Source organism: Oncorhynchus mykiss, chromosome 19 (genome assembly GCF_057628025.1).
Source record: "Oncorhynchus mykiss isolate SJ-2025 chromosome 19, ASM5762802v1, whole genome shotgun sequence".
Lineage (NCBI taxonomy): Eukaryota > Metazoa > Chordata > Actinopteri > Salmoniformes > Salmonidae > Oncorhynchus > Oncorhynchus mykiss.
This window is the reverse complement of record NC_143040.1, coordinates 4,417,501-4,432,500: the sequence shown is the minus strand read 5'-3', so window position 1 is coordinate 4,432,500 and position 15,000 is coordinate 4,417,501. Positions and strand designations below refer to the sequence as shown.

Genomic DNA, 15,000 nt, shown 5'->3' with positions numbered 1-15,000 from the left:
ATTCTGTAACTGGGGGTAGGACCAAACCATTCTGTAACTGGGGGTAGGACCACACCATTCTGTAACTGGGGGTAGGACCACACCATTCTGTAACTGGGGGTAGGACCACACCATTCTGTAACTGGGGGTAGGACCACACCATTCTGTAACTGGGGGTAGGACCACACCATTCTGTAACTGGGGGTAGGACCACACCATTCTGTAACTGGGCGTAGGACCACACCATTCTGTAACTGGGGGTAGGACCACACCATTCTGTAACTGGGGGTAGGACCACACCATTCTGTAACTGGGGGTAGGACCACACCATTCTGTAACTGGGGGTAGGACCACACCATTCTGTAACTGGGGGTAGGCCCACACCATTCTGTAACTGGGGGTAGGACCACACCATTCTGTAACTGGGGGTAGGCCCACACCATTCCAACACAGAACAGCTGCTTTTTTTTAACATACTAAATACCTGTTTTTGGAAAATCAATCTGGAAACACTGGACAGGTCCTTTATGATGTAGTCACTGCTGCTGTGTCTCTGTGTGTCTCTGTGTGTCTCTGTGTGTCTCTGTGTGTCTCTGTGTGTCTCTGTGTGTCTCTGTGTGTCTCTGTGTGTCTGCGTGTGTCTCCTACTTTCTTCATATTTCTCTCCTTTCCCTCATTTTCCAGTTTCTCCTCTCTTCTCTCTGCCTCACCCACCTTTCCTCTCCCTCGGTCTCTCTCTCTCTCTTTCTGTCTCTCTCTGTCTCTCTGTCTCTCTGTCGCTCTCTCGGTCTCTCTCTCGGTCTCTCTCTCTCTCTCTCTCTCTGTGTCTGTCTCTCTGTCTGTCTGTCTCTCGCTCTCTCTCTCTCGCTCTCTCTCTGTCTCGCTCTCTCGCTCTCTTTCTCGGTCTCGCTCTCTCTTTCGATCTCGCTCTCTCTCGGTCTCGCTCTCTCGCTCTCTCTCGGTCTCGCTCTCTCTCGGTCTCGCGTCTCGCTCTCTCGGTCTCTTTCCCCCTCTCTCTCGGTCTCTCTCTCCCTTCCCCCTCTCTCTCGGTCTCTCTCTCCCTCCCCCTCTCTCTCTCTCGGTGTCTCTCTCCCTCCCCCTCTCTCTCGGTTCCAAGCTGGCTGGTTAGTTATAAATATTTATTTGAAGTACCAGAAGTAGCTGTTGTGGTGTATGTGTTTATATGTTGATGTGTTCCATGTAACTAATGACAACTGAAGAGAGGCTTGAACCACTGCCAAGATGACCCTGTCTATCTCACACACATGTTCTGTTCAGAGCCCAATCAGTCTGAATGGAGACAGAACACTTTACAATTGTTCTGTCTAGCACTGTCTGCACACACACACACACACACACACACACACACACACACACACACACACACACACACACACACACAGGTTTAAATAGACTAGGCTGGTGCAGGTTTAAATAGTCTAGGCTGGCGCAGGTTTAAATTGTCTAGGATGGCGCAGGTTTAAATAGTCCCTCCCTCCCTCCCTCCCTCCCTCCCTCCCTCCCTCCCTCCCTCCCTCCCTCCCTCCCTCCCTCCCTCCCTCCCTCCCTCCCTCCCTCTCTCTTCCCTCCCTCTCTCTTCCCTCCCTCCCTCTCTTCTCTCCCTCCCTCTCTTCTCTCCCTCTCTTCTCTCCCTCCCTCCCTCCCTCCCTCTCTTCCCTCCCTCCCTCCCTCCCTCCCTCCCTCCCTCCCTCCCTCCCTCCCTCCCTCCTTCTCCCTGTGTGTGTTGGCTAGTAATTGACTGTCCTGGGATTCCCTCATTAGTCTTCAGAGGAGATGTGACTATTAGAGTCGTTGGGCGTGGTCAGCTGGGCTGAGACACGCCCGTCCATCATTATGAAGGACATGTTTGAATAGACGAGTTACAAGACAACTATTTAATATGTTTGGATGTCCACTTCATTCTCTCTCTGTCTCTCTGTCAATTCAATTCAAGGGGCTTTATTGCCATGGGAAACATGTGTTAACATTGCCAAAGCAAGTGAGGTAGATAATATATAAAGTGAAATAAACAATAAAAATGAACAGTAAACATTACACTCAAGTTTAAAAATAATAAAGATATTACAAATGTCATATTATGTATATTTACAGTGGTGTAACGGTGTGCACATGTCTGTCTCTGTCTCTGTCTCTCTCTCTCTCTGTCTCTCTCTCTCTCAGACAGGGACTATACCAGTCTGTGTGAGAGACAGCCGATTGGTCGATTGCTGTTCCGTCAGTACTGTGACACCAGGCCAGAGCTCAAACGTTGCATCGAGTTCATGGACTCTGTGGTAAGACATTTCTATCTGTCTCTGTCGCTATCCTTCTCTCCCACGATTTCTCTCTCTCTCTTTCTCGCTCTCTGTCATGTTTCTCTCTCTTTCTCGCTCTCTGTCTGTTTCTCTCTCTCTTTGTCTCGCTCTCTGTCTGTTTCTCTCTCTCTCTTTGTCTCGCTCTCTGTCTGTTTCTCTCTCTCTCTTTGTCTCGCTCTCTGTCTGTTTCTCTCTCTCTCTTTGTCTCGCTCGCTCTGTCTGTTTCTCTCTCTCCTCCTCAATTTCCTCTCAACCCCCCCTCCTTTTCCTGCTTCCTGTGCTAGCTCCCATGAGAAAGGACTGGGCCTGAGTTTGGGCATGCAGATGTAGTGGGGGGGGGGGGGGGGCTGGGAGTCAGAGGACTGGTAATGAGAGAAAGAGAGAGAGGAAGTGAGAGGGGAGAGAGGGGGGAAAGAATGAGAGAGAGAGAGAGCGGTGAAGAGAGAGCTTGGGAGGGATGGGGCATGAGCGCTGGAAGGGGAGCCTGTCAGAAAAACATCTGCCCCTCCTCCTCCTCCATGCACCCTCTCCATGAGGTTAAACCCACGTCAGAGGCCTGTCCCCTGGGTAGGTGGACTAACACAGGCCCAGGCTTGTGTCCCGGCCCCTGGAGGTGTCTGAGAAATGAAAAAATAAAAACCCACTGCTTGTTTAGTGAACACCAACATTAGTCTGTTCTCTAAACCATATTCATGTTCGGTCAACTTGGTTCACAGACAGACCGATCCATGGAGAACTGAACAGTGGTGTTAGTCTAGGCCTCTGTCCCTGATGGCACTCTGTTCCTATTGGCCGGTGGCCATTTCTGTTTCTCTGACTGTGTTATTGTCGGTGACATCATCCTGTGGTGTTCTAGTTATCATATGGTGACATCATCATATGGTGACATCATCCTGTGGTGTTCTAGTTATCATATGGTGACATCATCCTGTGGTGGATGTAGTTGTATGGTGACATCATCCTGTGGTGTTCTAGTTATCATATGGTGACATCATCCTGTGGTGTTGTAGTTGTATGGAGACATCATGCTGTGGTGTTGTAGTTGTATGGAGACATCATGCTGTGGTGTTGTAGTTCTATGGAGACATCATGCTGTGGTGGATGTATGGAGACATCATGCTGTGGTGTTGTAGTTCTATGGAGACATCATGCTGTGGTGGATGTATGGAGACATCATGCTGTGGTGTTGTAGTTGTATGGAGACATCATGCTGTGGTGTTGTAGTTGTATGGAGACATCATGCTGTGGTGTTGTAGTTCTATGGAGACATCATGCTGTGGTGTTGTAGTTGTATGGAGACATCATGCTGTGGTGTTGTAGTTGTATGGAGACATCATGCTGTGGTGTTGTAGTTCTATGGAGACATCATGCTGTGGTGTTGTAGTTCTATGGAGACATCATGCTGTGGTGTTGTAGTTGTATGGAGACATCATGCTGTGGTGTTGTAGTTGTATGGTAACATCATGCTGTGGTGTTGTAGTTATATGGAGACATCATGCTGTGGTGTTGTAGTTGTATGGTGACATCATGCTGTGGTGTTGTAGTTATATGGAGACATCATGCTGTGGTGTTGTAGTTCTATGGAGACATCATGCTGTGGTGTTGTAGTTCTATGGAGACATCATGCTGTGGTGTTGTAGTTGTATGGAGACATCATGCTGTGGTGTTGTAGTTCTATGGAGACATCATGCTGTGGTGTTGTAGTTCTATGGAGACATCATGCTGTGGTGGATGTATGGACAGTGGGGTATCATGTTTGTAACAGTGTCTCTCCCCTGCCAGGCCCTGTACCAGCTCGCTCCGGATGAGAAGAGGAAGGACTGTGGAATCAGGATGTTGGAAACGTACTTTAACAACGGGGTGAGTAGGTTTCTCCTCTAACGTACCATAACAACGGGGTGAGTAGGTTTCTCCACTAACGTACCATAACAACGGGGTGAGTAGGTTTCTCCACTAACAGACCATAACAACGGGGTGAGTAGGTTTCTCCACTAACGTACCATAACAACGGGGTGAGTAGGTTTCTCCACTAACGGACCATAACAACGGGGTGAGTAGGTTTCTCCACTAACGGACCATAACAACGGGGTGAGTAGGTTTCTCCACTAACGGACCATAACAACGGGGTGAGTAGGTTTCTCCACTAACGGACCATAACAACGGGGTGAGTAGGTTTCTCCTCTAACGTACCATAACAACGGGGTGAGTAGGTTTCTCCACTAACGGACCATAACAACGGGGTGAGTAGGTTTCTTCACTAACGGACCATAACAACGGGGTGAGTAGGTTTCTCCACTAACGGACCATAACAACGGGGTGAGTAGGTTTCTCCACTAACGTACCATAACAACGGGGTGAGTAGGTTTCTCCACTAACGTACCATAACAACGGGGTGAGTAGGTTTCTCCACTAACGTACCATAACAACGGGGTGAGTAGGTTTCTCCACTAACGTACCATAACAACGGGGTGAGTAGGTTTCTCCACTAACGGACCATAACAACGGGGTGAGTAGGTTTCTCCACTAACGGACCATAACAATGGGGTGAGTAGGTTTCTCCACTAACGGACCATAACAACGGGGTGAGCAGGCTTCTCCACTAACGGACCATAACAACCGGGTGAGTAGGTTTCTCCACTAACGGACCATAACAACGGGGTGAGTAGGTTTCTGCTCTAACGTACCATAACAACGGGGTGAGTAGGTTTCTCCACTAACGGACCATAACAACGGGGTGAGTAGGTTTCTCCACTAACGGACCATAACAACGGGGTGAGTAGGTTTCTCCACTAACGGACCATAACAACGGGGTGAGTAGGTTTCTCCTCTAACGTACCATAACAACGGGGTGAGTAGGTTTCTCCACTAACGTACCATAACAACGGGGTGAGTAGGTTTCTCCTCTAACGTACCATAACAACGGGGTGAGTAGGTTTCTCCACTAACGGACCATAACAACGGGGTGAGTAGGTTTCTCCACTAACAGACCATAACAACGGGGTGAGTAGGTTTCTCCTCTAACGTACCATAACAACGGGGTGAGTAGGTTTCTCCACTAACATACCATAACAACGGAGTGAGTAGGTTTCTCCACTAACGTACCATAACAACGGGGTGAGTAGGTTTCTCCACTAACGTACCATAACAACGGGGTGAGTAGGTTTCTCCACTAACGTACCATAACAACGGGGTGAGTAGGTTTCTCCACTAACGTACCATAACAACGGGGTGAGTAGATTTCTCCACTAACGTACCATAACAACGGGGTGAGTAGGTTTCTCCTCTAACGTACCATAACAACGGGGTGAGTAGGTTTCTCCACTAACGTAACATAACAACGGGGTGAGTAGGTTTCTCCACTAACGTACCATAACAACGGGGTGAGTAGGTTTCTCCACTAACGTACCATAACAACGGGGTGAGTAGGTTTCTTCACTAACGTACCATAACAACGGGGTCACTAACGTACCATAACAACGGGGTGAGTAGGTTTCTCCACTAACGTACCATAACATTGGGGTGAGTAGGTTTCTCCACTAACGTACCATAACAACGGGGTGAGTAGGTTTCTCCACTAACGTACCATAACAACGGGGTGAGTAGGTTTCTCCACTAACGTACCATAACAACGGGGTGAGTAGGTTTCTCCACTAACGTACCATAACAACGGGGTGAGTAGGTTTCTCCACTAACGTACCATAACAACGGGGTGAGTAGGTTTCTTCACTAACGTACCATAACAACGGGGTCACTAACGTACCATAACAACGGGGTGAGTAGGTTTCTCCACTAACGTACCATAACAACGGGGTGAGTAGGTTTCTCCACTAACGTACCATAACAACGGGGTGAGTAGGTTTCTCCACTAACGTACCATAACAACGGGGTGAGTAGGTTTCTCCACTAGCGTACCATAACAACGGGGTGAGTAGGTTTCTCCACTAACGGACCATAACAACGGGGTGAGTAGGTTTCTCCACTAACGGAGATCAACGGGTTGTCATCGTATTCTACAACAGCTGAAGTGGGTACATGTTGGTCGGTGTAATTCTAATGATAGTTGCTGATTGGAAATACAGTCAACTCAACATGTAATTGAACTGTTTAATACCATTATTGAAAGTCCTCTTCTGTCTCGCCAGTCAGCAAGCAACAATATTAACATGATATTTGAAATGTAATGATAAATGTCTATGATTTATTTATATATATATATATATATATATATATACACACACACACACACACACACACACACACACACACACACACACACACACACACACACACACACACACACACACACACAGCTTTGGGAAAGTATTCAGACCCCTTGACTTTATACATTTTGTTACGTTACAGCCTTATTCTAAAATGGATTCAATAGTTTTTTCCCCCCCTCATCAATCTACACACAAACAACCCATAATGGCATCACAAACACCCCATAATGGCATCACAAACACCCCATAATGACATCACAACACCCCATAATGACATCACAACACCCCATAATGACATCACAAACACCCCATAATGACATCACAAACACCCCATAATGACAAAGCAAAAACTGGTTTTTAGACATTTTTGCTCATTTCTTAAAAAGTGTAAAATTGGAATATATAATTTACATAAGTATTCAGACCCTTTACTCAGTACTTTGTTGAAGCACCTTTGGCAGCGATTACAGCCTCAGGTCTTATTGGGCATCACGCTACAAACTTGGCACACCTGTATTTGAGGATTTTCTCCCATTCTTCTCTGCAGATCCTCTCAAGCTCTGTCAGGTTGGATGGGGAGTGTCGCTGCATAGTTATTTTCAGGTCTCTCCAGAGATGTTCAATCGGGTTCAAGTCCGGGCTCTGGCTGGGCCACTCAAGGACATTCAGAGACTTGTCCCGAAGCCACTCCTGTGTTGTCTTGGCTGTGTGCTTAGGGTCGTTGTGCTGTTGGAAGGTGAACCTTCACCCCAGTCTGAGGTCATGAGCGCTCTGTAGCAGGTTTACACCAAGGATCTCTCTGTACTTTTCTCCATTCATCTTTCTCTCGATCCTGACTAGTCTCCCAGTCCCTGCCCCTGAAAAACATCCCCTCAGCATGATGCTGTCACCACCATGCTTCACCGTAGGGATGGTGCCAGGTTTCCTCCAGACGTGACGCATGGCATTCAGGCCAAAGAGTTTAATCTTGGTTTCATCAGACCAGGAAATCTTGTTTCTCATGGCCTGAGAGTCTTTTGGCTCCAAGCGGGCTGTCATGGAGGCCACTTCTCAGTAAAAGGCCCGTCTGGCCACTACCATAAAGGCCTGGTTGGTGGAGTGCTACAGAGATGGTTGTCCTTCTGGAAAGTTCTCCCATCTCCACAGAGGAACTCTAGAGCTCTGTCAGAGTGACCATCGGGTTCATGGTCACCTCCCTGACCGAGGCCCTTCTCTCCCGATTGCTCAGCTTGGCTGGGCGGCTCTATGAAGAGTCGTGGTGGTTCCAAACTTCTTCCATTTCAGAATGATGGAGGCCACTGTGTTCTTGGGGACCTTCAATGCTGCAAAAAGGTTTTGGTACCTTTCACCAGATCTGTGCCTCGACACAATCCTGTCTCGGAGCTCTACGGACAATTCCGTAGTGGGATGTATATTGTAGTATGCTGTATATAGTGGGATGTATTTCTTGACATGCTCTGTCAACTGTAGGACCTTATTTCTGTGTCTAATTTTCAATAAATGTCCAAAGATTTATAAAAACATGTTTTCACTTTGTCATTGTGGGGTATTGTAAGTCTAAATTACTAAAAATGAAAATGTAAAATGTGTGTTTTTGTACATATATATATTTTTCCCATTTTGAATTCAGGCTGAAACAACAGACTGTGGAATAAGTCAAGGGGTATGAATCCTTTCTGAAGGCAGATCAGTTCATTAATGAATCCATGTCTCTCTCCGTCTAGTCGGCAGCCCATCTGCGAGATATACCTCAGGAGTTGGTAGGGGAGTGTCGTGAGAAGCTGGAGCAGACGCCCTGCAAGGAACTCTTCAACGACTGCTGCAAGTATGTCTGTCTTCTTATTGGCCGAAACACCTGTCCATCAGGGTATCACCTGGCATTCATTGGTCAGCTCGCCTGTCCATCAGGGTATCACCTGGCATTCATTGGTCAGCTCGTCTGTCAAGCAGGGTATCACCTGGCATTCATTGGTCAGCTCACCTGTCTATCAAAGAGCTACATATAATTAAGTGGTCTGGCTATTGTATCTGGGGGGCCATTTTTGGAATGATGGTTGTGTTGTAATTGTGGGGCAGGAAGATTTAACTGAGGTGAAAAGGTGAAGCGAGGGAGAACTCAACAAGCAAAGAGTTTTTCTATGGAGGTCAATGAGAGAGAGGGTGGACTTTGGCTAGAATGGTCCCACCTGATCCGCCCTCTCATTGGCTAGAATGGTCCCACCTGATCCGCCCTCTCATTGGCTAGAATGGTCCCGCCTGATCTGCCCTCTCATTGGCTAGAATGGTCCCACCTGATCTTTCCTCCTCCCAATGTAGTACTTGATAAACAAAAATAGCTGAACGAGATTTTTAACGAGATTCTTGGAATGTGTTGTAACCCCATTTGGAGAAGATGTGAAAATTCATGGAAGTTGACGTCAGTTTGGCTTCGATGTGATGGATGGAGGATTTGTCTTTTCAACGGGTCCTGGCTCCTGGCTTTGTGTGTTTGGCAGGGATGCCCAACCCTGTTCCTGGAGAGCCATCGTAATGTAGGTTCTCTTACAACCCTAATCTAGCGCTCCTGATTCTAGTAATCAGCTGGTTGATAAGATTAATCAGGTTAGTTAAAACCTACAGGAGGGGTTTATCTCCAGGAACAGGGTTGGAGTTAAAACCTACAGGAGGGGTTTATCTCCAGGAACAGGGTTGGAGTTAAAACCTACAGTAGGGTCTCTCTCCAGGAACAGGGTTGGAGTTAAAACCTACAGGAGGGAATCTCTCCAGGAACAGGGTTGGAGTTAAAACCTACAGGAGGGTTTCTCTCCAGGAACAGGGTTGGAGTTAAAACCTACAGGAGGGTTTCTCTCCAGGAACAGGGTTGGAGTTAAAACCTACAGGAGGGTTTCTCTACAGGAACAGGGTTGGAGTTAAAACCTACAGGAGGGTTTCTCTCCAGGAACAGGGTTGGAGTTAAAACCTACAGGAGGGTTTCTCTCCAGGAACAGAGTTGGAGTTAAAACCCACAGGAGGGTCTCTCTCCAGGAACAGAGTTGGAGTTAAAACCTACAGGAGGGTCTCTCTCCAGGAACAGGGTTGGAGTTAAAACCTACAGGAAGGTCTCTCTTGTCCACTGAGGCTGCAGTGAGGATGCAGTGAGGATGCAGTGAGGATGCAGTGAGGCTTCTGAAACTTTTATAAGACATAAACTGTTTAGAGAGTTATGAAGTGTGTGTGTGTGTGTGTGTGTGTGTGTTGGAAAGAGCTCAACTCTGTCACAGTAATTATTATGAGGGATCTGGCACATGGAACAGTATTAAACACACACACACACACACTCACACACACACACACATACACACACACACACGCACAGTGGTGCCAAATGGACGTGAGCAGCAGGAGAGGGCATCCGGACGCCTGGCATGGGCACAACAACGGCCTCAGTGTTCACACACACACACACACAAACACACACACACACACACACACACACACACACACTGATTTACAGGTGTCATAGTTTCCTGCTCTCAGCCCCAGAACCAATAGAGGGGACACATCAGAGACGCACTACATGACCAAAAGTATGTGGACACCTGCTCGTCGAACATCTAATTCCAAAATTATGGGTATTAATATGGAGTTTGTCCCACCTTTGCTGCTATAACAGCCTCCACTCTTCTGGGAAGGCTTTCCACTAGATGTTGGAACATTGCTGCTATAACAGCCTCCACTCTTCTGGGAAGGCTTTCCACTAGAACTGTTGGAACTTTGCTGCGGTGACTTGCTTCCTTTCAGCCACAAGAGCATTAGTGAGGTCAGGCACTGATGTTGGGCGATTAGGCCTCCTGGCTAACAGTCGGCGTTCCAATTCATCCTAAAGGTGATCGATGGGGTTGAGGTCAGGGCTCTGTGCAGGCCAGTCAAGTTCTTCTACACTGATCTCGACAAACTATTTCGACAAACTATTTCTGTATGGACCTCACTTTTCGCACGGCCCCGTCATGCTGAAACAGGAACTCAAACTGATGCCATAAAGTTAGAAGCACAGAATCATCTAGAATGTCATTTAACATGTCCCTTCCCTGGAACTAAGGGGCCCGAACCATAAAAAACAGACCCAGTCCATTATTCCTCCTCCACCAAACTTTACAGTTGGCATTATGCATTCGGGCAGGTAACGTTATCTCCTGGTATCCGCCAATCCCAGATTAGTCCGCCGTACTGCCAGATGGTGAAGTGTGATTCAGTCCAGAGAACGTGTTTCCACTGCTCCAGAGTCCAACGGCGAACAAGCCTTACACCACTCCAGTTGACGCTTGGCATTGCACATGGTGATCTCAGGCTTGTGTGCTGCTGCTCTGCCGTGGAAACCCATTTCATGAAGCTCCCGACGAACAGTTATTGTTATTGACGTTGCTTCCAGAGTAGTGAGTGTTGCATCCGAGGACAGACGATTTTTTGACGCGCTACGCAGTTTGGAACTCGGTAGTGACTGTTGCTACGCAGTTTGGAACTCGGTAGTGACTGTTGCTACGCGCTTCACCACTCGGCAGTCCCGTTCTATGAGCTAGTGTGGCCTACCACTTCGCGACTGAGCCGTTGTTGCTCCTAGACGTTTCCCACTTACAGTTCACAGCCAGAAGAGGACTGGCCACCCCTCATAGCCTGGTTCCTCTCTAGGTTTCTTCCTAGGTTCTGGCCTTTCTAGGGAGTTTTTCCTAGCCACTGTGCTTCTACACCTGCATTGCTTGCTGTTTGGGGTTTTAGGCTGGGTTTCTGTACAGCACTTTGAGATATCAGCTGATGTACGAAGGGCTTTATAAATACATTTGATTTGATTCGACCGGGGGGCAGACATTTTTGACAAACTGACTTGTTGGAAAAGGTGGCCATCCTATGACGGTGCCACGTTGGAAATGTCACCGAGTTCTTCATTAAGGCCGTTCTACTGCCAATGTTTGTCTATGGAGATTGAATGGCTGTGTGCTCAATGTTATACACCTGTCAGGAAGGGGTTGAAAAAAACCTGAATCTATTCATTTGAAAGTGTGTCCAACATACCTCTGTGTGTGTATATACAGTGCCTTGCGAAAGTATTCGGCCCCCTTGAACTTTGCGACCTTTTGCCACATTTCAGGCTTCAAACATAAAGATATACAACTGTATTTTTTTTGTGAAGAATCAACAACAAGTGGGACACAATCATGAAGTGGAACGATATTTTTGGATATTTCAAACTTTTTTAACAAATCAAAAACTGAAAAATTGGACGTGCAAAATTATTATAGTATATATATATATATAGTGTAGTTACCCACAATGCACTGCCTGTTGCAGACTGAGTGTTTTCAGTGAATCATTACTTTCACTCAGGGTTATAAAAGTGTGACTCGACATCTTGCTGTGCGTCCTGGACTTTTATTTTAGATGTTTTCCTCCGTACCCTCCTACTAACATAGTGTTTTTAACATATATATTTTTTAAACTGTTTTAATTTTCAGAACTTTTTAACCGTACTTCTTCAATTTTTTTTAATTTTTATTATTATTATTATTTTTTAAACGTGGAAATATATATACGCATTTTTCACATTATGACACTGGTATTGTGCTGAAGATGATGAAGTCACATTTTCACGTAGCCATGCGTTGATGTCAATGGAGGACTATTTAGTGTCAATTGGACTGGACTGGAAGTTAGGATTCGTCCCCCCAAAAAAAGTTTCCAGAGCTTATTCCCAGTTGAACAATCATCCCTTATTCCTAATGGGAAAAACACGCACACACACACAGTAGTCAGACTTTATGAAGAATACACACACACAGGTATATAACCTACTTCTTTCTCTCTTTGTCTCTTTGTCTCTCTCTGTTTCTCTCTCTCTCTCTCTCTCTCTGTTTCTCTCTCTCTCTCTCTCTCTCTGTCTCTCTCTCTGTCTCTCTCTCTCTGTCTCTCTCTCTGTCTCTCTCTCTGTCTCTCTCTCTGTCTCTCTCTTTCTCTCTCTTTGTCTCTCTTTGTCTCTCTCTCTGTCTCTCTTTGTCTCTCTCTCTGTCTCTCTGTCTCTCTCTCTCTTTCTCTCTCTTTGTCTCTCTTTGTCTCTCTCTCTGTCTCTCTTTGTCTCTCTCTCTGTCTCTCTGTCTCTCTCTCTCTGTCTCTCTCTCTCTCTTTCTCTCTCTTTGTCTCTCTCTCTCTCTCTCTGTCTCTCTCTCTCTGTCTCTCTCTCTCTGTCTCTCTCTCTGTCTCTCTCTTTCTCTCTCTTTCTCTCTCTTTGTCTCTCTCTCTGTCTCTCTCTCTCTGTCTCTCTCGCTGTCTCTCCCTCTCTCTCTCTCTCTCACTGTCTCTCCCTCTCTCTCTCTCTCTCTCTCTCTCTCTCTCTCTCTCACTGTGTGTGTCTCTCTCTCTCTCTCTGTTTCTCTCTCTCTGTTTCTCTGTGTGTGTGATAACTTAAAGTTCAAACAGTCAGAATGGGGGAAGGGAATCTCTCTCTGACGTACCAGGGTTCTCCCTCGGGACAACTGGAATCCCGGAACACCGTTTGGAGCAGCAGTTACTTTGGAAAAACGATTATTTTCTCAGTCTGGGTTAGAGACATGAGCTGGGGCAAGAATTTGTTTCTCTCTCTCTCTCTCTCTGTGTGTGTGTGTGTGTGTGTGTGTGTGTGTGTGTGTGTAAACGCGCACATATTCGTATTCTCTCTTTATAATTCACGCACACACACACACACACACGCCTGGCTGGGTGTGATTTTTCCAGTGGACCTCCCGTTGTTTCTGAAGCATTTCTCAGAATTCCAGTTTCCTGGTTGAACTGTCTGGAATGTTCTGGAATGTTCTGCTGTTCAGACATATTTCACGCTTCTGTTCGTTTTATCCTCTCTGTTCTGGAGCGCCGCTTCCAACAGGGCACATGGATACACACACACTCACGCATGAACACACACACTCACGCACGAACACACACATTCGCACATGTGCACAAACAGATGAAAACAAGGTGTCTGTTTTTGATAAAGTGTGTGTGTGTCTATAAACCTGAACATCCAGAGAAAAGGTTAGGGGAAGGTTAGAAATGGTTGATAAAAGGTTAGTGATGGTTGATAGAAGGTTGGAGATGATTGATTAAAGGTTTGGATTGGTTTAAAGATGTTATATCTAAAGTTGTGGTCCAAAAGGTTTGGGGAGACAGAATGGTGCAGAGTTTGGTTTGTTTGGAGAAAGTGGATTTTAGATTTGGTTGTAATGGGGGGGGGGGGGGGAGTGCTGTCTCGGATATGTTAACTCAGTGTTTTTTTTCTCGTTCTCTCTCCGTTCTCTCTCTCTCTCTCGTTCTCTCTCCGTTCTCTCTCTCTCGTTCTCTCTCTCGTTCTCTCTCTCGTTCTCTCTCTCGTTCTCTCTCTCTCCTTCACTCTCTCTCTCGTTCTCTCTCTCTCTCGTTCACTCTCTCTCGTTCACTCTCTCTCGTTCACTCTCTCTCTCGTTCTCTCTCTCTCGTTCTCGCTCTCTCTCTTGTTCTCTCACTCGTTCTCTCTCTCTCTCGATCACTCTTTCTCTCTCGCTCTCTCTCTCTCTCTGTTTCTTTCTTTCTTTCCTCCAGTATTGTTCGGGAGTACCTGAGTGGCGCTCCGTTCTCGTCCTACCAGGAGACGATGTACTTCTCCCGCTTTCTGCAGTGGAAGTGGCTGGAGAGGTGGGTCATGAGTCAGTCAATCTGTGTTTCTTCTTCTCTCTCACACAGGGTTCTCTTTCTTCTTCTCTCTCACACAGGGTTCTCTTTCTTCTTCTCTCTCACACAGGGTTCTCTTTCTTCTTCTCTCTCACACAGGGTTCTCTTTCTTCTTCTCTCTCACACAGGGTTCTCTTTCTTCTTCTCTCTCACATAGGGTTCTCTTTCTTCTTCTCTGTCACACAGGGTTCTCTTTCTTCTTCTCTCTCACATAGGGTTCTGTTTCTTCTTCTCTCTCACACAGGGTTCTCTTTCTTCTTCTCAGGTTCTGAGGGGTGGGCCAGTCGCACACATGCCTTTCTGTATGAAAGCTGAAACACACCATCTCTCTGTCCTACAGTCAACCAGTAACCTTCTGTATGATAACTAAAACACCATCTCTCTGTCCTACAGTCAACCAGTAACATTCTGTATGATTATGATAACTAAACACCATCTCTCTCTCTCTCTCTCTCTCTCTCTCCTACAGTCAACCAGTAACCTTCTGTATGATAACTAAACACCATCTCTCTCTCCTACAGTCAACCAGTAACCTTCTGTGTGATAACTAAAACACCATCTCTCTCTCTCTCTCTCTCTCTCTCTCTCTCTCTCTCTCTCTCTCTCTCTCTCTCTCTCTCTCTCTCTCTCTCTCTCTCTCTCTCTCTCTCCTACAGTCAACCAGTAACCTTCTGTATGATAACTAAACACCATCTCTCTCTCCTACAGTCAACCAGTAACCTTCTGTATGATAACTAAACACCATCTCTCTCTCCTACAGTCAACCAGTAACCTTC

At 46.5% G+C, this 15,000-nt stretch overlaps 1 protein-coding gene across 2 annotated transcripts in view; it reads left to right on the top strand.

Moving 5' to 3' along the window:
* grk4 (G protein-coupled receptor kinase 4) overlaps positions 1 to 15,000 on the top strand; it is a 78,590-nt gene that overhangs the window by 36,817 nt on the left and 26,773 nt on the right. For both annotated transcript variants that reach the window (XM_090209897.1, XM_090209896.1), the window contains exons 3-6: positions 2,161 to 2,273; positions 4,077 to 4,154; positions 8,242 to 8,342; positions 14,096 to 14,188. In XM_090209897.1, the coding sequence (XP_090066023.1) occupies positions 2,161 to 2,273; positions 4,077 to 4,154; positions 8,242 to 8,342; positions 14,096 to 14,188 (385 nt within the window). The remainder of the gene's footprint in view (positions 1 to 2,160; positions 2,274 to 4,076; positions 4,155 to 8,241; positions 8,343 to 14,095; positions 14,189 to 15,000) is intronic.